This window comes from Rissa tridactyla, chromosome 9 (assembly GCF_028500815.1).
Source record: "Rissa tridactyla isolate bRisTri1 chromosome 9, bRisTri1.patW.cur.20221130, whole genome shotgun sequence".
Taxonomy (NCBI): Eukaryota; Metazoa; Chordata; class Aves; order Charadriiformes; family Laridae; genus Rissa; species Rissa tridactyla.
In genome coordinates this window covers 11,575,598-11,598,846 of record NC_071474.1, presented here as the reverse complement: position 1 = coordinate 11,598,846, position 23,249 = coordinate 11,575,598, and the positions used below count along the sequence as shown (strand labels likewise).

Sequence of the window (23,249 nt, the reverse complement as noted above, 5' to 3'; positions counted from 1 at the left end):
CTCAAGCCCCCCATTCCCTTGCTTTAAGTACATCAATATTCAGCACTTGCCGCCTCTCCCAAATTTCACAAGAATCCAGTGTATCCTGGACAGCATGTTGCTTTCTTCCGAGGTTTGCCAAAAGCCCCATTACATCAATAAATTCTTTTTTTTTTTTGAGAAAGTCTGCAATTCCAGGACAACTCTAACTGGTTTTATTGTTTCCTCTCAGTTTTTCAGCATTAGTTTATGATCATGTAAGAAGACAAACCACATAATACTACAGATTCTTTGTGAACTGCACTGAAGAATTTAACTAATGTAAGAGTAACTATATCCAGGCAATGTCCCAGCTGCTGATAGAGGGGAAAGAAAGGGTAACTTACCCTTCATTTTGAGATATGAGTTCCCATGCACATATATATATATATATATATCTGTATACACATAAATAATGTCTGGGGGTTCATAGCTCAAAATATAAATATATTATACTATATGTATTTACTATATACATACACTACTATACTGTATACTTATTATATATAGTATGATACAGTGTGTGTATATATATGCTATATGGCTTATGATATATATATAAAAAAATATAAATATTTCACTAGATATTCACTAGATATATCATCTCGATTCCCATGTCTTTACATTTCTCTCTCCTCTCTTCCTACATGATGAGGGTATCAGCAGCTCCTCTTACATGGCAACATCCATGAGCAGGCTTCACGCTGGTTTGAATTGAAAACCATGAAAAAGTTACGGGTGGTTTAGACCTAATGAGGAACCTGCTAATGTAAGCATGCAGTTTGAAAACAAGTTAGTATATTGTCAGTGTAAATGGAAGATAGGCATGTAATATTCACAAGTCAATCAATTTTCTGGTTCATTTGGTACCATAAAGACGTGAATCTTGAGGAAAATGCTAGCAGAGAATAAGGGTTATTATACATGCTATTACCACAGAAAGGTTGGGAAGAAAGCATGACATTTTCCTTTGAAATATGGGGCTGAAAAACATATTTATAACAGTGCATCAAAATCCATCTCCCTAAACTATTTCCTTGTGCCGTCTTAAAACCCCTTAACAGCACCGCGTTTAAGAGCACCAGCAGAGATGCTGTAATGGCACATGGCAAACTTTACTGCACCTGCTGACAGCTTTTTCTCTTCAGCCAGCACAGAGCATTTGGTCACTGTAATGAAGGAAAAAACCAAGGACCCCATTATTTTCCCCACTGTTCCCGGGCTCCAAGCCATCAATATCATTCTCCGTAGAAAAAAAGAACACCCTGTATGTCAAAAATGACAAACAGGGGTACTCTAAATGAATCTGAATTTCTCACTCTTGGCACTAGTCCTGAGATCAGACGGAGACTGTAAAACGGCAAAGCTGAAGACTACAAGCCATCCGGAAAAAGAAATAGGATTTGTTACACAAATGCCAAGTGATCTTGTAAATGATGCCTTTTTACTGATGCTCCTGATGTCTATGGGAATTCAGGACATGGGGATTGGCAACCAAGTCTGTTCTCAGCACATGTCTGTCTGGCTTTGGGCAACTTGTTTTCACCACTGCAGCTCTTGTATCAGGAATAAAGTGTTGTATACCTACAAGTATCATGTTTGTCAACCACTTGTCGTGGTTTGGGCTGGACTGGCCACTGCCAAATTTAAGTGCGCTGTCACAGAGCGTAACACATCATGAAATTGAAACCTGAGGAACTCTATCAAACTATTGCTGGAGTTGTACATGGAAAATCCAGAAAGGGGTGACACCCTGAGGCATCGGGCTGCTTCTGGCTGTAGGTGAGCCAGTCCATAAATCTACATCCCAAGCGAGTGGCAGAAAGACCCCCTCAGACCCTAAAGCAAGCCATTTCTGTGTGCAGGGCACTTACCAGCTCTTTGTCCTGAAGTTCTGTTTCCAGTTCCTGCAGACGTCTACTCAGCTGTGCGTTTCTTTCCTTCTCTTTATTTATTTCATTGCACTGTTCCTCCAGTTCTTCAATCTTTAAGAAATGTCAGACATTAGGTGAAATTTTTCAAATTTCTGAAAATCTGGGGCAGACCATGCCTGATATAAAGGGGCATTGCTCCACTGAGCAAAGGGAAGTGCGGACAATTTTAATTTGTCATGGATCCGTTTCTAGATCATAGCACTTGATTCACTGCAACAAAATTACCCCTTCTTTCCTTAAAAAGAGCCAATTCACACATCCATTAGGAAGCCTCGGGACTGTGTTTATTCTCTCTTGTACAGTATCTCATCTAATTACTCAGGAACGTGCTGCTAAAATAAGTGGGGCTGGGGATAAAATCCACACTTCATTTCTGTGAAACCAACACAGGACTGTAAGGGATAGGTTTTCTTAACGCAGCAAGGAGAAGAAGTCTCTCCAGCGCTCCCGGCTTTGCCCCCTCCAGGGTTGCTTATTATTCTAGCTGGAGTACGAGAGACACAACATGAAAACTTCGGGGGGAGAACCAGTTCAGAGTAACGCACGCCGCTTTGTTCTCTCGCCCAGGGACATGCTTTGCTCTCTCCATACCTCCTCCTGCCAGCTCTGGACCGAGCTCCCAGGAGATGCACTTCCCACAGGCTGACGGGCCAGCTCATTAAAGGATGTGCTTTAACTCTCAGCTTCGTGTTGCTTTGGGATTAGAACTTCCCTCACTTGAAGGTAGAGCAATATGCAAAATATTCTGACCCAATTAATAAAGGAGAAGGAGCTTCCCAGGGCGCTGCAGCGGCGCAGCGTGAGTGCCGAGCAAGGAACCTACATGGGGGAAAAGCTCAGAAAAACCTCTCTGCACAGAAAAAGACAGCGCGGTATCCAGACAGCGTTGCTGCGCAGCCTGGCTAGTCACCGGTACGATGACTTTGCAGCTGTAGTAAGGCAGTGTTTTGATAATCGCTTCCTATCTAGGCTACAGCTACTGAGATGTGGCATGTTTCATCAGTTAATGAGAACAACTTTGCTCTGCAACAGTACGGAAAAGCAAAAAACTACAAATTAGCAGTTAGTCATTTGTAGAAAATAGCAAATTACGCTATTTTCTTATACCATAAATTCTCCCCTACCCAAAAGAGACTGGATATAGGAACCCAAATCATGCAACAATTAATATTAATTTGTTAATGTAACGTCAGTTAATACAGCTCTGGTTTGATCTCTGAATTATCACTGTGCACACCTAAAATACATGTGAATAGAGAGTATCCGCCAGGGGAAAAGGTTGCTCCACATGGATTTTCAGTGCTGACAGGCAACCCAGGCCGCCTCCAACACAGAAATACTATTTGCAGCCTACTGACATACAAAAAGATATGAAATTTCTTCCCCTCTTTAAAAGTAAACACTAAACCAAAAAAACCCAAACAATAATCCTCACCAGACTGATGCAATCTGATCTCTACACCAAACGTCCCAGTGATCCATCTAAGCGAGCAGGGAAAGGGTCCGGCTCTTTCAAAGACATTTAAGATGAATAACGTGAAATTACCCCTGCGAGCCCTGCTTACAGAAACCAGGCTCCCCCGTGCCCAGGTTGGTGCCAGCGCTGTGTGGGGCTGCTACCAGCTCTTGACAGATAGCATGGGATTATTTGAGAGACAATACCAATGACTATTCTAAACTGAGCCTTTAAAAATTTAAACCCCTCAATTGTTCTCTGCTGCAGCCGCTGCTCACCCTCGGTCTTACACTACTGAGAAATGTGCTCAGTAACGGAGGCGGGGGGAAAGGCTTTTGATGGTGCCTCTTGGCAGGTTTCTGGATGAGATGTGCCTGGCGTTAGTGCTGGAGGACCCAGCTCACAGCCAGCTGGGGACATAACTCCCGCCCTCATTCCCCATCTGCCGTCGGGATTTGCTTCTCATACTGAAGGGTTCCCAGCTTGGTTTCCCGTGGGTAACCAGGCCACAACCTTGCCTTCTGCTCATTCATCACCTGGCAGTTCAAAACGAGCTTTGAAAGGGGTATGAAATAGTACTCCCACTTTTAAAACCTTTCTGTTTTGTCACCCCAGCCAGCAGCCCCTGCCCATACCAAGTCTCCCAAACCAAGAGGAGGGAGCTTCAGGGGATGTGGCAGCACCGGTCCTCCCGCTGATCCCCAGCCCTTGGAACTTCCCTGCCCGCTGTGTGCAGAGGGAAGCAGCTGCCTCGATCCCCCCTCCACCTCCCTTTCAAAGACAAAATCTGTCTCCTAACACATGCAAAGACAAAAAGCAGCAGAAACCCAAGAGAAAGAGCAATGGCAGGAGCGGCTAACGGAAGGGACGGCTCTCCTGTGGGTATGCTCTGCTACCTTGGTCCTGAGCTGGTCGTTCTCCTCCTTGCAGGCTGAGAACTGCTTCTTCCAGTGCTCGATGCTGGCGGCGGACTCCTGCAGCGCCGTGGTCAGCCTGGCGTTGCTCTCCCGCAGCGTCTGCAGCTCCGTCTCCCACTTCTTCACATTGGATGAGCTGAGAAAACCAGGGTGCCATGAGGAGGCTTCACCTCATCATCCTGTGTATCATTACCTGACTGCAAACCATCCACCCGCAGCGCATGTTTACCCATAACGTGTTGCTATAAGATCAAGCATACTCAGATGGATGCAACCTCCACACTCTTTCCAAAGAGAGTTTTTCTCCCGGGGCCACGCACGGTCCGTGCTCACCTCCAGGGCGGGCGGCTGTGCCTCGCTCAGCACCCACCTGGGCACCTGGTACCCGTGCAGCAAAGCAACTCTGCACATTTGCAGACGGTACAATAATTCAGAAGAGAAGATGTCAGGGGGTTGACACTGCTTATATTTGATTTTTTTTTTTTTTTTAATGCTCAGCCTTAAATATAGGAGTGTTACATAATGCTGAAGAATTAAACTACTCATTCCCCAAAGCTTCAAGCTGCAGCGTAGAGCACGAGATTAAAGAGTGAATGGAAGGGAGGCTTTGAAGGTCCCCACACGCCAGTCGCTACTTGCCTGTGGAGGTGTCTTCAGCAGCAGGAACGAGCAAATGTTATGATTCGAAATAGGTTACGCTATTGAAGTGTCAATAAAGAGAGATGAGGTACTGCAAATATAATATATGCAACCTTAGAATTGCTCACTGGGTAGCGCTGCTTATGGTGCCGCTGCCTTATTTCTTAAATAGCTTTTTAAGAGTAGCTTGATCTTGTTAGGTTTTCTTTCCATTCACAGATATATTCATATGCAAGAGGCAGACAAGGCAAGATCCCAGTAGAGAAAGATTCTATTTTAATGTCGTAACTTTGCATATTCCGACACCTGTATTTTCACTATGGCTGCAAATTACTCTTCTCAGCATTTTCAAATAATTTATCAAATCAAATAGCAAAAAATGTGACTTCAAGAGGCACTGTCCATAGCTTAGAAACATCCCCCTAAGACTTCTAAGCAGCCTGGTGGAATTACATTTCTCACTTCAACTTTTTATGGTTGAGTTCATTCCCTTTTATAATTTTAAATATCCATATCTATTTTCATCAAAGTAAATGTAGCAAACTCAAAGAGAAAAAGAGATTGGCTTCACATGTTATCAGTAGCAATTGCTCCCCCATGGCTTCAATGTTGTTTCTGTAGCTCTAAAACTTCACTAACAAAAGTGGCTATAAGAGTTGGCATCAGCAGAGTAAAAAAGTTCTTATTTCATCACAAACTAGATCAGGAAAAAAATAAATGGTAAGTATGGCTCAACTGGATACCGGGACATACTTGCTAAAATCTGCTTATTCATCCAGTCTGCTGTGTCATTTTAAATTAGTGCAATTACATTTGAATAATTCCTGTTAATATCATTAACCATCAGATAATTACAGCACGCTATTCCAATGCAATTTAGGTATTAAAGGAACTTCACCTTTGGGCTAGAGCAATTTTTAATTTATCATTCTCAGACTTGAGGTGTGCCTCAGCAGGACCACCATGCGATGCCTTCTCGTCGTCTGTCCCATTCACACTAGATGCTCGAGTGGAAGATGGCGTTTCACGTCCAGATTCCTGCAGCACAACACACAAATAAATGAACACTGGGCATCTCCTGCAACACCACAACACCAGTTTCTTTGTAATCTTGATCCTGTGCCACCCTGCTGAGACCTAGGCTGCGGATGCTCTCCTGGCAGAACAGCCGTAACAAACGCATGCCCTTTACATCTTGGCTGCAAAGCTGGTCTGTTTAAAAAGAATGAAGAAGTAATAATGATACAAGAAATGGAAGTATAAAGTGTTAAAAAAATATTAAGTGTTTTAATGGAAAAGGCTTGTGTTTTCTAAATGTTGTTTGGGTTTTTTAAGATAATGAAACAATACAGTGCACCTGGAAGCACAGGGTCCAAACCAAAAATAAAAAAAAGAAGATACTGCTCCTCCAAAGAGATACAATTCATAGACTGCTTGGTCCTGATCACCAACAGAGAACAAACAAAGTGAACCATAAAGGCCATGCACAAAGTCTTCAAAAAATGAGTACAGCCTCTCAGATTGATCTTTGTGGACCCCACAGAGAGGGGCAGTCGCAAGACTTAAGAGCACTCAGCAACTTCTTTTCTGATCGCGCAGCTTAATTTCTCTCTGATCAAAATTCATCTAACTTTCCTCCAGATGTTAACCCAGGCCAAGAACGCCCGCTGAACAGGGTTCATTCTTACCTAACACAACGTGTATGAAATTACAAACACGGAAAGACTGGGGCAACCCTCAACTTCCTCAATCTGTGAGAAATCCAGATTTCCCTGGACACGGAGGCACTTGGCTATGTCAAGGTGTGCTGCCTAGAGAAGTGCACTGTACAAATACAGAACACAAACACAGCCCCTCTTCCCAGCCCACAGCCTTCCATCAGTCACACCCGGGCAAGGAAACACTACGGCCACCAAGTCAGACTCTCCATTGGCAAACCGAACTCCTGCAAAAGTAGATTAGACGGAGGACAAAAAGAAGTACCTCGATGAATCTCATCTACTGCCTGCTGAAGCACTACGCTGACTTACTTTCCAGTGACCAAAGTAAGCGTAACAGTACAAATCAAAGCATGTACAGCTTTCCGTTATTAAAGAAGTTGTAACAGCTCAAGAATTGCTTAAAAAAAATAGATATAAATGAAGGCAAAGAGTGTGGATGGATGAAAAATATTCCTCTGACAATGTTAATGTCCAGCAGCTGACAATTACCTTCTGCAATCTTCATTTTACATACTTTAAGCTTGCCGCCAGAAGCTGGTACAGTCCATTAGAAAATTTAACTTTAAATTATTTATCCTGTATGCATACGGGCATTAAAGCTAAATTACAGACCTGGGAATGATTGCTTGAGGTCTCAATTTTCTCTTGAGATCTGTCTCTTGCTAGTTTGGCAGCTTCTTTTACTTCTTGGAATTTCTCTGCAAACTGGAAAAAGCATGAAAGGTATTTATTAAAACGATTTATCATCTATTAAATCATTCAGATTACTGTCTTTATACGGTTCATAGACCTCCAAAAGTGAACAACTAACTTTGATACTTTAAAATTTTTGGCAAGAAAAAGCATTTTAATTCTTTGGCAGGAACGTTCTTTCAAAAGGAACGGGGGTGGGGGGGGGTCTAAAAGAGGGATATCTCTGTAGCTCTGGCCAATCACAGTAAAAACCCATGGAGAATAAAATGAGCTATTAATGTCTCCTGGTTTGATTTGGTTTTGTTTATTTCCTCCCCCTCCTCTGTTTCAGTTGGTGTTGACAGTCTATTAAAGTTGAAAGTATTAAAGACATATGTTTGGATAAAGAAAATTATCAATGTCTTCTGTTGCTAAGAGCAAGTCAATTAAATTAAAGAATGCAAATGAGCTCATCTGCAGGATGCAAGCAAGGGATTATCAAGAGACAGAAAAAATGAGAAGGTAGATCTGAATGTACGATGGGCCCATATGAAAACACAGCTTTTCTGGTCTGATTTTCTTATTACTGGCAAAAATGAAGGTAGAAGACTTCAGGGAAAGGCTTGAATGCTTCCTGTAAGAGGGTTATATCAAACTGGTGGAGGCAGGGGCACGGAAGGATAAAGATGAAAAGTAACGATCCCAATCTCTACAAGTTGCTGTAGGACATCTGCTGCGAAGCCAGCCTGGCACTTTTGAAATACGGCTGTTATCTCAGCCAGTCAGGGCTGCAGGGCTTTAAACACTTTAAACGGTGTTTAAAGTTTTAAAAGGAGGATTGCAAAGATGAAAGAAAAGGCACAATATATAATTTATTTTTTTAATTAAGGTGTATCCAGTATAAGAATGAGTAACTTTGTCTTTCTGCTGAAGCAGCTTGGTCTTGCTTGCCTGTGTTCTGAGAAACTTGAAATGCTAGAAAGGAAGGACATATTAAAAGTAAAAATATAAATAGATGTACTTCATTGCACGCTTTGTGAATAAAAGGATTGCCGTTATATCCTCAGATAATTCAGACCACTTATGACAAAATTGTAAATAAAAGCATGAAAAAACCCCATCACATTTTGTAGTCAGGGAATGGGGAGAATCATTATCCACTTACTCATCTTATCTTCTAACTTTTAGATTTACAGCAGGTATTTGGTATGCTCTCTCTCAGTAAAATACTGGGGCCACAAAGACTGATAAAACAAATCTTCTCCAACCGGTCTGAGAGGAATCTGGATTTTTATGTGGAGGCACCCGTGTCCTGTGTAACGCACACAAATGGAGATTTCCAACACACACACGTACATCATTCTTAAATCCCATGGACAGTCTCAAAGCCAAGTGAAATTTCGGGTGTGGACCACGATCTGTGATGATGCTTGTGAATGAAGATCGAGCTCTCGCATCCAGCTGTTTTCTGTACAACCGCTGAAATCGCACATGCAAAGTACGTGCTCGCTGATGGCAGCGGTTGCTGTCTGGTGGCATGTGCAGTCACTGCACACGCAAATGACTTGATTACCTTTGCGGCACCATAAAGATCATTAGGAACAACTACATTACATTTTCGCCTTAAGTGATTTAACTCCAACTTTACACAAAATGTATTTCCTGCTGTGACCAAACAGCTATAGCAAACTGATTATTTCTAAAATATTGTGTCAACAGTAAGTTCTGCACTTGGGTTTCTTGCAAATAGTAAAGGGCTGTTTTGAGTCTCTCTTTTACAATAAATCTTTACGGGCAAGTATGAAAAATTTATGAGGGTTCTTCATGGCCTGTAAGAAATATGAAAAGACAAAAAGAATTGGAAGCGATCTATCAAATTTTATTTTTGCAGCTATCTTCATAAAGCACACAGGAGACTGCTGTGAAAAATCATGTGAGCTGAGAAGAGCAGGACGTTTTCCCACATTTCCATAATAAAAAATTGTATATGAGCGGGCAAAGCTAATCTTCAATATAAAACCAATAATGATCTCATTGCACAATAGCTTGCGGCCGTGCCTCTGGTTTACCAACACATGTATTTAACACATTTGCTTTTAGAAACAAGTACAGATAACTGAATTTTTCACCATCTTAGTGACAGATCTTTGGCTTTAAGAGTCAAAATATTACCCTTCATTCTTATTGTTGTTACGAATGTAAAGACAGCTGTATCAGAAACGGGGTGAAAGACTGTCTCTGGAAACAGTCAGTCCATAAAGGGTTCTGCTGCCACTTCTTTTTAATTCTCAGCTAATTAATACCTGCTAGATTTTACTAACAGTCTATTTTTGAAAGCTACAGAGGATCACTTGGCTTGTTATGAAATGAAAGCCTTTCACTTGATTACCCTTCTGAGTGCAGCAACATGGTGGTGACAGCCCAAACTTGTCTTGCATTACCAACGCTAATTGCTACAGCAGCAAATCAGGCGTTCCTGAAGCCACCCAGATCCCGAGGCCATCTCCGAGAGTGACGGCATGGCCACAGCGTCTCATCACTGGCAGAAATTAAAGAGATGCTGTCTCTCCAGTAACCAATTTCTTCTGTTCCAAACACAGATAACGGACAAATAATTGATACTGCAAAACCACGTGCCACCTCCAAGATCTAAGTTGACTTTGAGCTATCAAACCATTGCAGCAACAGGGAGTGCTTTTTAGATGTGAAATTCCTAGTTAACAAGTGAAATAATCTTCTGTTTAGTAAATGAAAACTTGGTAAATGTGGTCTCAAGGGAAAATGCATATTTAAATATCTAAAGCAAACTAAAAAAAATCATCATGCTCCTTCCCCATCCATCTTCACTCCCTTTGTCTTCCCTTTCCTCCACCCTCACCCTTGGGCAAAGTTCCCCAAAATTAGCGAAAAAAGAAAAGACTGGAGTAGGAGAAATGCCAACTAAAGGCCACTCCAATAGTCCATCATGGATTACACGACGTGTCTTCCCATGCTCCAGGAAGCTGTGAGACCGAGCTGGAAAAGATTTGAGACCTATGGAAAAGATTTGCTGCTACCAACGCTTGTGAAGCCATTCAGTCTAAGGCTGCTGCAGCCCATGAGCCCTGTTGATTATGAGTCTTGGCCAGTGAAATTTAATGGGGATTCAAGGATGCTACTGCGCATTGTACAAATTATCTAAAGGCTGTTCAAATCTGCAGCCAGCTGGCCACCTGGAAAAAAATATATATGTTTTAATAGATCTTCCTAACATTTTAGACCTTAAAAAGCATTATTTTGAACGTGTAAATTTTAAGCTGCTGATCTGGGCACAATATTTTACATCTCCTACTGACAAATTGTGCCAGTGTCAGATAGATGAAACAGCTGCTCCCACCCAAAGCAGTCTCATAAATATTTCATCGCCCTCTCGGTTTGCAGAAGGCTGGGCGATGTGACAATCCTGTTGGGGAGCACTGCTGTGCCGTGACCCACAACGCATGTGTCGCTTTGCCCTTTTGTTTTTTTGGATGAGCCCTTGGTACCGGGCAGATCGGCAGCAAAAAAAAAGACTATTTATTCCAGAAGGCGGCCAGTAATTTGCAGAGGGCGCTGGCAGCAGCGGTGCCGGTTGGACTGGCTGGGGGCTGCGCTGGGGGCAGGGGCAGGCTCTGCTCCGAGCTTTCCCCCTGCAGCACAGCGCCTGGCACATGCAGAGGAGCAGAGTCCTGTGCTCCCCAGATGCTGACTGCGGTTGCTTTATGATGTGCAAAGTCTGGGTTTACTGGGTTTCTCACCTGTGTAAATCTTTGTCCCTGTGCCCTTGACTGCCTACAGCTCCTCAGAGAGCACGTCTGCCTCCAAGCATCCGGGATGATTGCAGAAATTTTACTTAACTGCTTCATGAGCAAAACACATCACTACCTTTACAGCACCGGCCCTGCCTCTTCATCACACCCCGGCACACCATGAATTCTCTTCTGATTCCGGTTTCGATTCGGCCGTAGCGATGTTTGAATAGTGCCTTGAGGCAGAGGGTGGGAAGGGGGGAAAGGCGGGTCAGCGAGTCCTGCAGGAGGGGAAACGGACCCCGAGTAGGACATCAACTTTAAGCCCTGGGATTCTCCCTATCAATGTGAATGGTAATTAGGTTACTAGGTCACCGAATGCAGTTTTCATTAATGGCTTATGTTTAATTTGAACTGCTTTTCCCTATAGGTATGGATTAATGCTTAAGTATCTCAAGAGAAGCAAGGCATTAGGAAGAGGCAATATCTTTTATTAGGCCAACCAATATACTTAAAAATGCAGACGTTCTTAGGCATGCTAACCTCTTCTCCTGTCTCATTATTATTCATCGTTTTCAGCAGACATTTTTCAGCTTTATTTATTTATTTATTTTAAGCCAGGGCTATTGATCTCTGGTTTAGTGGAGTTTTAGTGTGTCCTTCCAATTCCTCACTAAAAGCTTCAATCATTTCCAGTAAACCTGGCAAGCTTTAATTTATATCTTTTATAAGAGTATAATAATATCAACATAAAATTAAACTTGATTTTACTATTCCCAATACGCTTATACATCTGTAATCTCTCCACCACCTCCGATCTTTCTCACTAATGGTTCAATAATTAAACTGAGGAGCATGGATGACAAGGGATATCTTTGTCCCACTGCTTTGCGTGGTGGTAATAAACCAGGTTTTCTTACATTTTCCAGCTAGATAACTGTCGGAATTTTTTTTTTTTTAAATAGCTCATCTCAAGCCATTTTCAGAAGTGCTTTCCTTCAATATTCTGAGCAGAAAAAAAGTCTTTCTGCTGATTTGGAAAGCTTTTCCTGCATGGAGAAGGCAGCGGGCAGTGGGCTCTTCAGCAGACCGCGCAGTGCAAGCAGATGTGCAAACCGATCTGAGAGAAACATCTGGTGCCGAGGCCCTTGTGCCCACACGACATGTTTTTCAGATTGGCTCTAGTTTGGCCACATGAACGTTGAAGAGCTGCTTTTGGATACCAGCATTAAATTTATTCTAAGTATGTGTTTGGACAGTTTTGGAGAATACGGTAAAATCTCTCTGATTAGGGTGCAAGGACCTCCAAATGTACCTCCTGCCTTGTTACACCTCCGTCTCCCGAGCCAGCCTCGGCACCACCTGCTCCACGCAGATTATTGCCGCAGCACCTTTACGGACGTCCCAAGTCCAAAAATAATTTGACGTGAAAAGTAAAATATGCTTTACCTTTATGAAACAGTTGCAAAAAATGCAATTCTCTGGAAATTTCAAAAACTCAGTAAGACAGACTTAGTATGATAAATTCCTATAACAATTCAGTCGATGGAAAAGTCCTCCTTCTATTGCAATGGCCTGCCTTTGCTATTTTAGACACTACAAGAAACACCTTGTTCTCCTCATCCTTTTCTTATCAAAGCACACAAGAGGACGGCAACAGGAGAGACTGGGTGCTGTGCCCAAGGACACAATGTTGAGTTAACTGACAAAACCCACTGCCAAGTAGCATGCTTCAGGTGTCACCTATGTGTTAGATAAGTAGGGGTTATCTTCCTACATGAACAAACAAACACCTCAGCTGCTTGACGAGCACTTGGCAAGACCACTAATCTAATGACAGAGGACATATTTTAAACTGCTGGTTATTCATGGCAAGAGGCAGCTCTAGACTTTGCACGCCTGCTGTTGCAGCCAGTCCCTGGTCCAGGGAAGCATTGCATTAATAGCAAGCCCCCGGCCAGGTTTGCCCTCTGGGAGAGGCAGCTCTGCCAGCAAACCTGGCGTCAGACCTCCCCAGCCACTCATCCCCCCGCCGGCCCAGTCTCTGCCGCGACTCACCGCCACCTCCGCAGGTCTGTGATAAAGCAGCTTGGGGTCAGGGCTGCAAATCACACCACTGAGCTGAAACGCCAAAAATGCAGTACTGGTTTAACCCAGATCAGTTCACTGAGCCTCCCGAGAGCACGGCCCCACCAGCACTGGTTATCTGCAAAATGAGGGCACCAGCAAGCCCCAGGGGCTGGCAACTCCTTTACCTCGGTTAGCTACCAACGGCAGCAAGTCATCAACCCCCACATTCCTGAGGCTGCGCAGCAACCCTCTTCCTTCAGACACGTTAAGCAGCCCTAATATCACCCAACAGTCCTGGCACATCAGTGGTTCCCTTTGCTTTTGGTGCCACTTTCAGCTGAAAGGAGCACACAGGCCAGGGAGATGCCAAAAAATACGACAGAGTTCGGGTTGTTTCTGTAAACATCTGAAAACACAAATGCTTTTAGCCACGCTGGGCAAGATACTGTCGAGATCACCTTGCAAGTACCATCGTCAGAGGTCAGACTTAATTTATGGTTTTGACTAAACAGTTTGCAATACTGCCTGCTTCTGTATATGCAGACATCAGGTAATTATAGGAGATGGGCAACTTGTGCGAATGAAGAGGACTTGCATAAGCATACAGCTCAGAAGAGGTCGGATGGATAGATGCAATTTTTCACTAATAAAAAACAAGAGAGCCTTCGCAGAAATTCCCTGAGCCCCCCGTACCTTCGTCAGCTGCTGCTCGGAGGGAAAGCCCAAACCAAACACAGTATTTGCTCTGCTGTCCGCCCACTGGCCAAACTTCTGCGATGTTTTAGTGAAGGTCATGTTGGGTGTGATTGTGCTGTTTATGATCACCTGTTTGGAAACAGATCAAAAAAGAATTAAAAAGTAGAAGCCACATTGGAAACGCATATCTTAGCAACGATATCATCCAAAGCAATTAGCAGTCTAAATTGGGAAATTACTGTATTCGGAAGATTTTTTTCCCAAAACACTACAGTTTCTATCTTGTCTTACTTCATGCAGGAATTTAGATGTTTTATCTTCTTTTCCCAAAGCACTACCACGGACCTGCTGTTAAACACGGCTGCAGGAACGTCACTGAACTCGAAGCAACAGCAGCGACAGGAGCTATAAAATTACCCTGGCAGAAATGCAGATGCAAAATCCACTTTTTCCAGGGTTACAAAGGCAGAGGCGGGGAGGCACACGGCTACTCCCACCGCCCCGCCAGGCACCCGGGATGGCCCGGGGACTCCAAGCATGGTGTCCACCAGCAACACCTGCCCTTACACTGGAAGAGCAAAGAGATATTTCTGCATTTCTCCATTTGTAGGAGAAGTACAAGTAGGATGTCAGAGACATGTCAGAAACTTAAAAAAAACAATAAAAAACAAGACAAGGAGAAGCTGATAGCTTAACTGTGGGTTTAACTTGGGAGGGTGGTGAAGTGTATCACCACCAACACACACGCAGGATCAAATGTGGGCCTCAAGACAAATATTTTGCCACTTTACACAAGTTAACTAATATCTGCTTCAACACCAGTAACCTTGAAGGCAACGGTGTTCTTGTAATTAAAGAAATAGCCAACAAGGGGAAGGCTGTTGGGATGAGGTCTCTAAGGAACTTAGTGGAGCAAGCGTAAAATGTGATCTTGCAAAAAGGAATGAGATACATGTCAGGTCATTATCAAAAACCTTAATTTTATTTTCAAGATACTTCATTATATAAGTCTAGAGACTCCTTCCCCTGGAAAGTAATTCACGTACAATGTTCCTTCTGCTAACAGAAGAGGAGCTTTCTTTAGTAAAGCTACCATCATTTCCAATATGCAAATTATGCAGTAATTAAGCCAAATCTGTGGGACAGTTTAATTAACATGATCAGGAAGTATCCTGGCAACATCATTTACTATGTATTCCAAGCAGTTTTTTTCCTAAGCTATCATTTACATTTAGCAAAAAGTGTGAATTAAATTTACCAGAAAAAGATCTTTACTTGCCTCCGTCCCCTCCTGAACCTCTGACCTCTGTGCTGATGCTTATATTTGCTTTCTTAGAAATGGCTCAACTTCAGTAGTTCTCTATTTTTGCACCATCACTTTCAAACAAACATACGATTTTCTCCCATTTCCTACCACCGAAAGCTTCACCAAAAGGATCAAACCAGATGAGGGCCAGGCGGCTGATGCTCCTGAGATTGTTTTTTGCGTGGGAAGAATCAGGGAAGAAAGGGGGAGAGGTGACTCTGCCACCAGCGCTGGCCATCGTGCACCATACAGACATCAGCTTTCAGGGTCAAAACATCTCTTTGAATGGCCGGGCGACAGGCAGGGGTACAAGCAAAACTGCCCAGATGTGCTCTCCTCCAGCTAAGTCGCACAACAGAAACGCAGCCAACATAAAATCCAAGTGCAATTTCAGAGATTTAAATTAAAAGAAAATCAAAGATTTTATGCAGGGTTTTGACAATGCAAAGGGAGTATGATGATGCGAGGACTACATGATACAGAGAGTCACAAGAACAGGAGGAAAAGCTATCACCAACCCAGAAAAACCAGGATGCTTTCCAAAAACTTTAAGGAAAGTGCTACATGTATATTTCGTCTTTAAAAATCTCACATCAGACAGATGAACTACTTACAAATGTTTAGCTTCTCAAGTTACAGAATTTATTTTAGAAGCTATGAAATACCCAGAAGTTTCAAGTGATAAAAAGTATTATTTCAGTCCTACTGTGCCTATCAAATTAGACATCTGTGGGGAAAAACTAATAAAATGACCCATTTTATTGACAGGCAAAAGCCTCACTCGCTGCAAGAAGACTCTGAGAAGAATAAAATTCTTCCACAGCTCCTACAATAGCCATTGTAAATACAAATATGCAAAAAAAAACCACAGCAAAGATATCTTTTAGACCACAGTCCACTATTATTAAAGATGTGATAAAAGGAATAATGAAGCTTGCGAACTATAAACCAAGGAACACCTTATTGAGTGATGAAAGGCACTACATTAGTTTAGCACTTTAGAGGTTAATTTTCTTCTATAGCCAGCGCAGAATCCAAGAAAAGGTTGTGGTGATCACACACCTTCAAGAAACTGACAGTTCATCTGTTAAATTTATAATAAGCTGCAATTAGTGAAACTGCCTGGAAGCCAGCTCTACCTTTTTTTTTGCCTTAAATCCTCCTCAGTCAGTCAGGCACTTCAGAACCGCTGCGTTCCTACAGAGAAGTGAAAACCTAAGTGGAAGCTTAGGAGATTAAATCAGAGCTCATGGAAACCGTTCAGAGGAGCTGGACGCTGCGGGTACATCACACTTACCCATCCCAGTCTTTCCCCCTCTCAAAGCCGGCTCACTCTCGGCTACGTGAGACGAGAAGGAAAGTGCTGCCCACCACTCCTCCATCACCCGGGCAGAAGGTGTCCAGCCAGGGCAGAAGGTGTCCAGCCAGGGCAGAAGGCAGGGGAAGCATTTGTGGCTACCGTAACAGGAATGTTCAGACAAACTGGGAAAACCATCTTTTTTTCATGAAAGGATGAGCCAGAATTTTCAAGTTTCAAAGGAAGAAGGAGCTGAGAGGAAGGGCGCAGAAGGGAAAGGGCATTATGTGAAAACTGCCACGGGCAGGATGAGCCCACGGGCTCTTTTCCACCCCAACCTGCAATCCAGTATTATAATTCTATAAGAAAAGGCCATTCATCAATTCAAATGGGCTCTGATGAAATAACTTTGCATTTGGTCCTCATTCGTATACTACACACATGGTGCAATTCTGTCTGCATCAGAAAACAGAATAAACTTGTGGACTTTCATCCAGGAGAGAGGATTCAAAAGACAAACTATGCTCTAATCAAATGCAATCAATCCCTGAAGTGGTTAAAGAGCTCTCCCTAAAGACAAAGGCAAAGAGGAGCATAATGTAATAAGCACCTTACAGAATAATAAACTCATTCATCATACTGACTGAGTTGTCTGCATGTGGTTATAAAAAAATAAATATCTGCCTTTGCTCTCATCTACATGCAAGCATATCAGACGGCGAACATTCCTGATGCTTCCGCATAAGGCAAACAAAATCCCATACTAATTTCACTTCCTTTGGGAGAAAAACAATCCTGACAGATCTAAATTTTTATTTGAAGATGACACAGAAGAATGTTCACAGTAAAAGGTAGCGCTACATCAACGAGGAATGACTCCAGACATTTAGAAACACACCAGGTATATTCATCAGATAAAAGCGAATGCAAATAAAGCTGCCGTAGAGCAGAACCTCCATAGGCTGTAACACACCCATCCCACTGCCTTCCCACGGAGAGAAACTGCCAAATAAATCAAGCAGGGAGAGGTCACAAGACGACCTGAGTGTGTAGAAGGAAAAAAAAAATGTATTGGCAGCTCATGCTGCTTGTAATATATGAGCAGTGCCCATATGTACAGCTGCCATTTCTTTCAGGGGATGCTTCGAGTATTTAAAGGGTTCCCCTCCCACACTCCCTGCATCACAACAGCGCATCGAAGGGGAAAAGCTGATGTGGGTCCTGAAAATACGTTTTCCCCAGTCACCATTTCATTAACGAAAGGTGAAGGTGCCTGTCGGCTGGATGGAGTACAGCGGGAGCAGTGCCGGAGCAGCACACGGGGCTTTGCCAGCTTGGCTCACAGCGCACGCCCGGGCTGCATCGGCCCCGGCTTGCCAGATTGGCAAGGGGGAAAGCAGAGAGGAGAGCAAGCTCAGCTCCAAGGCAGCAGAGCAGCGATCATGGTGGGTGTTTGGCACAGCCGCCGGCACAGCCCCGAGGAGGAGGGCCAAAGCGCCGGCAGGAATTGGCCAGGACACCTCCTCTGATGAGACACCCACCAAAGAGGACGATGAGCCAATTCAGCCAGCCCTGTCACAAGCTTCTCTACCTGGGAAAAGACCAAAATAACAGCTATGAAATAGCGAATGAATATATTAGCCAATATATTTTGGAACAGCGTTAAAATAAATTGGGACAAGAGCGCCAGATTAGGAATTACTCTGTAATTTCCCCTTTAAATTCACATCACTTGTTACTCTGAAGTAACCTCACCTCCAGAAAAGCCCCAGGGCTCGAGGCCATAGGATCTACTCATTAAGAAGTCACTACATTAAAACCTCCCCATTTCGTTTTCACACCTCTGAATACATGCTTTCCAGTTTGCAGCCCTTGTGAAATTTAATTTCCCCAACCCACCAGGCTGCTAATCTACAGTAAAGATGTATCCCAGTCTAAAAACAGAACTGAAGAGGGAAAGAAGCTGCTAATCCTCTGTCCACAGCTATCACAGGCTCAGCAGGTTCTTCCAGCTCATCAAGTCGATGTGAATCAGAAGGGCTTGTGACACTGGATATGAAGATGAGGAGACAGGGATGGATTTGCAGAGAAATTCTCTCTCTATCGAAAATGTTCAGCAAATCCTTTGTGGAATTAACCCACCTACGTTTCCACGATTTGCACTATCCTTTGCTATCTACCATCCTTCCTACCTCTGCTGAGAGCTTCTAGACTTAAATGTAACATCTGTTCACCAACGTGACACTGGTGGTAAACTGATCATCTCATTTCTAGTTCTACAAAGCCAGCACACACACACACACACACGTTAATCAAGACAGTACTATTAAAGGGAAAAAACAGCATCCCTTGCTGAGGCCACCTAACAGAGTAAAGCAGGAGCAGCACAAAGACGTGCTCACAGCAGAGCAAGAACTCGGGGATGAAAGAAAGAACAGCCTTTGGCCAAAACAGTGAACCTGTAATGCAGGAGGATTAATTATAATTGCTTTACAAATCAGGGCCAGCAGATGTGATCAAATCTTTCCCCCACCCTTCCTGCTAAGTCTTTGTAGAAGGTCCTTAACGCAAAAAAGCCTGGGAAAACTGAAGGTAGCAACTTGTTCTATCTTTGCCTTACCTGCTGCACCTGACGTGTACGCGGTGCTTTACCTGGGACAGGCTGAGGGTATGGATTCATTAGATTGGGAGCACTGTAGAAATATGTTAAGAGCATTGGGTTTCTCCATTTTGCTGTTCCTCCTGCTCCACTCCATCCTTTGTGCGTGACAGAGGGGCAGAGCACGGGGCAGGCAACAGCTGGCGGGACATCTACTACCAGACTCTCGCTCATTTTATCCCTACTGTGCTAGCAAGCTTCGCCAGCCACTGCTTTTCAAGAGTTTCTGTTCTTCACAGCTAACCAGGACAGTGGCTATTGCACCCATTGATGGACTCCAAAAGCTTCCATAGCTACACCATGCATTGCTGCGGGAGGGGAAGGGGAACCGCAGAGATTCATCCGCACTCTGCAAAGAGGAAGGTGCCAGGTCGTCTCGCAAGCTGCAGGGGACTTGCTGCAGTCTGAAGCATTTAATTGCCATCCTGAGCTCCCTCTGCAGAGAGAAGACTCACCTTTTATGGATAAAGTACCTCACGTGCTGCCGCTGCTTGTTTTATGGGGAAAAGGGCCATTTCTACAGTTGCACATAGCTGGTCTTTGGTCTTGCGTCACTTTTCATCCCCAGGATAATTCAATGAATGATGAGGTTCATTTTTAACCTCAAAAGCCAACAAGTCAAACAAAAACCATACAGTTCTTGTCCACATTCATGAAAAGAGACATAAAAATAAGTACCCCCTTCCAATAAAAAGACTAATAACTGTTTTTCCTCTGGTAAAATATTTCTGTTGTAAAGCCCTCACTGAGAACCTGTCTAAATGCAATGAAAGTGGGTTTATGATTATGTGAATTCTATTAAGTAAATCTCCCGCTACACCTACTCCATTGCGCTCTTTTTCTTCCCAAGGTAATTAACATCTCTGCAGAGTTGGCTTCCCACCTCCTCCACCCAGTCTAAGTCTCTGAAATCTCCTATTTTTGCTTTGACATCTGACTAGATTTTTTTTTCCTTTTAGGCACAGCACACACATCCACCCACCCACACGATTCAAAGCACCAGCAGCTGTTTCATGAAGAAAATCTTCAGCAAGGATTTTCAAGCCCTCTACGCTGGAACAAATTGTTACCCAGGAATTTCATGCAACATTTTACAAAATATATAAACCAAGATGCTTGTGTGTTATTTTCATGCGAAAAATAAGATTTCTAACTTATCACAGACAGGGAGAAGTGACTTAGTGACTAAAAAGAAGATAAGAGAAGTCTTAGTGACTAAAATTGGGGTGACGGAGAAGGTTGCGTTATCTACCATTAGATACAATTTAAAAAACCCTATAGTTATATCACATTCATGCTTTGGAGGATTTAATAAAAGCATATAGTCTTTTTGTAGAGTATAACCACATCACTACATGAATTATTTAAGCACTGATCATTTTCTGCATCCTTCAAGGTATATGACAACAGCTTCACTTAAGCCTGAATGTCCCTTGGCAGAGGTCAGAAATGGCATGTCCACGTGGCATCGTTAAAGACTCCTCTAACTCTTTTAACAACCTACACACCCCGGGGAGCAGTCAGCAATAGGATAGCTTACCACTGCCTCTCTAACACCTGGAAAAACTGTCCCTTGGCATGAGGAATGGCCAAGAAGGGAAGGTCCATTATTTTTAGGAGATGACTGGATCTACTTGGCATCTTCTAAAGCACCTCCAAGTGGTCACTGTTACGTGACAATCAAGGGCAACCAGGTCTAGCAACACTTAGGAGCAATACACTAACATAACTGAAGATAAAAGGTATCTACGAGATAATAGAAAACACCAATCCTTCTGCATCCTCAGAAATGCCTCATCCCTTATTTTCCTGTTAGAAAATAAAGCTGGGTGGAGGTTAGCTGGGGCTTATGCGATCATCTTGTTCACTCCTCGGGGAGAATCAGCTTTAGACTGCAGCTTGTATTTAATGGTTGACAGTCATTTATACTATTCCTCATCCTCCTTCTAACAACCACTGTGCCATTGGATGCGACTTGACAATCCAGAATCGAGAAAGAAGTGATGTTTCGAGGGTTTTTTTGCAAAACTAGGAAAATACTGCCTTGAATTATGTTTGATGCTCGAATTTTAAGAATACACAATGCAGTGTAGTTATTTATAAACTCCATCCGGCATGACTCGATTAGCATGTCTGATACATTGACTCTCCAAATAGGGATTTCCAAGTATTAGGTACCTCTGGCACCACAGCAGGGGGGAGAAGGGAATAAATAAATTATATAGCTGTTTCAGTGGACAAGAAATCCTTAGAGTTTCATAAAGCACAGCTTATAGGAATAATTCTTTATTACTTTCAATAGCTGAACTTAAAAAAAGAGGGAGTAAAAATCCCAGATTAGGAAACGAACAGCTAACCAGTGCTGCATTTATTGCAATTCTTGACGGACGTCCCTAATACCCTGGGAGGAGGCTGCGGAAAGCTCGAGGGGACGGAGCATGTGCTCAGTTCACCTTTGAGCATCATGTTCCTCAGCCCCCTTACAATTTCTTTTGGAAGAAAAAGGCAGCACAATGCAAAACCCACAAGCAAGGTGAACACCACTGTGCTCCCTGGAGTCTGGTGAGAAGGTATGGAAGTCTTTACCCTCTGTAAATTTCCCTATTTCGTTCTCATCCCACAGGTTTTGTTTTGAGCAGCTAATGAAAGCTAATGAAACCAAAAGGAGGAAAGCATCTGTAAACTCTACCATCTTGTGCCTGTGTTGATGATGTTACTAAAAACTTTGAATTTTTTCTCAGTTTTCACCTAACAGCAGGAATAGATTATTTTCACCAAAAATTTGTTCAAGATTCTTCAAAAGCTTTGCTAAGTTCAAGGACCATGACCTAAAGCAGGCACCCTTTGCTTGATTCCAGGTTTCTCTACAATAACATCACATGGCTTAATTAACCTCTCTGGCACGGTCAGATGCCACATCCATACTCAAGTCTGGTACCCAGAAACAACTGTGTGTGAGGCAGGTACACACTGAAAAACTTTCTTTTACAGAGCTTTTCCAAGAAATTTTATGGAGAGGTTTTAGAAAGGAAAAATCTACCCAGACCATAGTTTCCCTGCGTGCTGGTGAGCGGTGCAGGAAGAAATCCTCTAGCAAGGAGTCTTATCTTTTCCTTTTTTCTTTTTTTCTTTTTACAGAGTAACAAATTGTGTTTCTGTAAAGGCTTCTGCAACATTGGTCTCCTGCATTCGGGTGTGTGTGGTCTTTCCAGAGCCAGTGACACTCGCGCGCACTCTACACACAGGCAGAAAAATGAGCCAGATAGGATCAAACAGTGGCAGATGTGCTTCTGTTCTTCTGTCAAGGATACAGCTGTTGCCAGCACTTTGTTATCTTTTCTCCTAAGCTTACTAACTGGCTTCTGAAGGATTTACTTCCAGAAATAATCCAGACAACGAACAGAGGATTTTTCACATTTCCAAGTTAATAACTTGAAAAGAGATTAATATAGAAACATTTAAGTGATATGAGTTCTACAGCTCCAGACTTTTCTTTTTTTTTGAACCAAAACACATCCTCGGCAGATGATCAAGATTTGGTCTCAAGGGACCGACCAAATTTCCTGGCATTTACTTTGTTCCATTTCTCAGCTTTTGACAAGCTCTCTTTCACTTGAAGCCCCAGGTCTTGTTTGTGCAAACATTTTTAATTTTTCCTTCCATTCCCAGCTCAGCTCCACCGGTATTAGCAATTATGAAATTACCCATGCAGTTAAGCCCTAACAGTATTTTTTTTTACCCTCTGAACATCCGAGGACCAGTCCACACAAGCGCACCCAATGTTACCAGCTCTACCTATCTAACGCAGTCTTGGCAACTGCTGAAAGTTCTCCTGCAGACACAACTCCGGGCAATGTACTATCCTCCCTCCTATTAAATCCTGCACCTCCCCTCAGCCTGAATTTCTGAATACTTGATATCACCTCAAGCAAATAAAGGATGATGCAAGTGGGTAGTCTCATCCCTGTCCGACTGCCCTGCTTCTCCTTTGTGCTGTATTTCTTCATCACCAAATTCCAACGAAAATGTTCTCAAGTTATTTTAACGTCTAGAGAGAAAAACTCAAGTAACTTTAGTCAAGCTGAGTACAACACGAA

At 43.0% G+C, this 23,249-nt stretch overlaps 1 protein-coding gene across 1 annotated transcript in view; it reads right to left on the bottom strand.

The window, feature by feature from the left end:
- The window catches only part of HOMER2 (homer scaffold protein 2), a 60,277-nt gene that overhangs the window by 4,443 nt on the left and 32,585 nt on the right, over positions 1-23,249 (bottom strand). The window contains exons 3-7 of the mRNA XM_054213807.1: positions 13,888-14,019; positions 7,298-7,390; positions 5,863-6,002; positions 4,305-4,461; positions 1,893-2,003 (exon numbers count right to left, since the gene is read on the bottom strand). Coding sequence (XP_054069782.1) covers positions 1,893-2,003; positions 4,305-4,461; positions 5,863-6,002; positions 7,298-7,390; positions 13,888-14,019 — 633 coding nt within the window. The remainder of the gene's footprint in view (positions 1-1,892; positions 2,004-4,304; positions 4,462-5,862; positions 6,003-7,297; positions 7,391-13,887; positions 14,020-23,249) is intronic.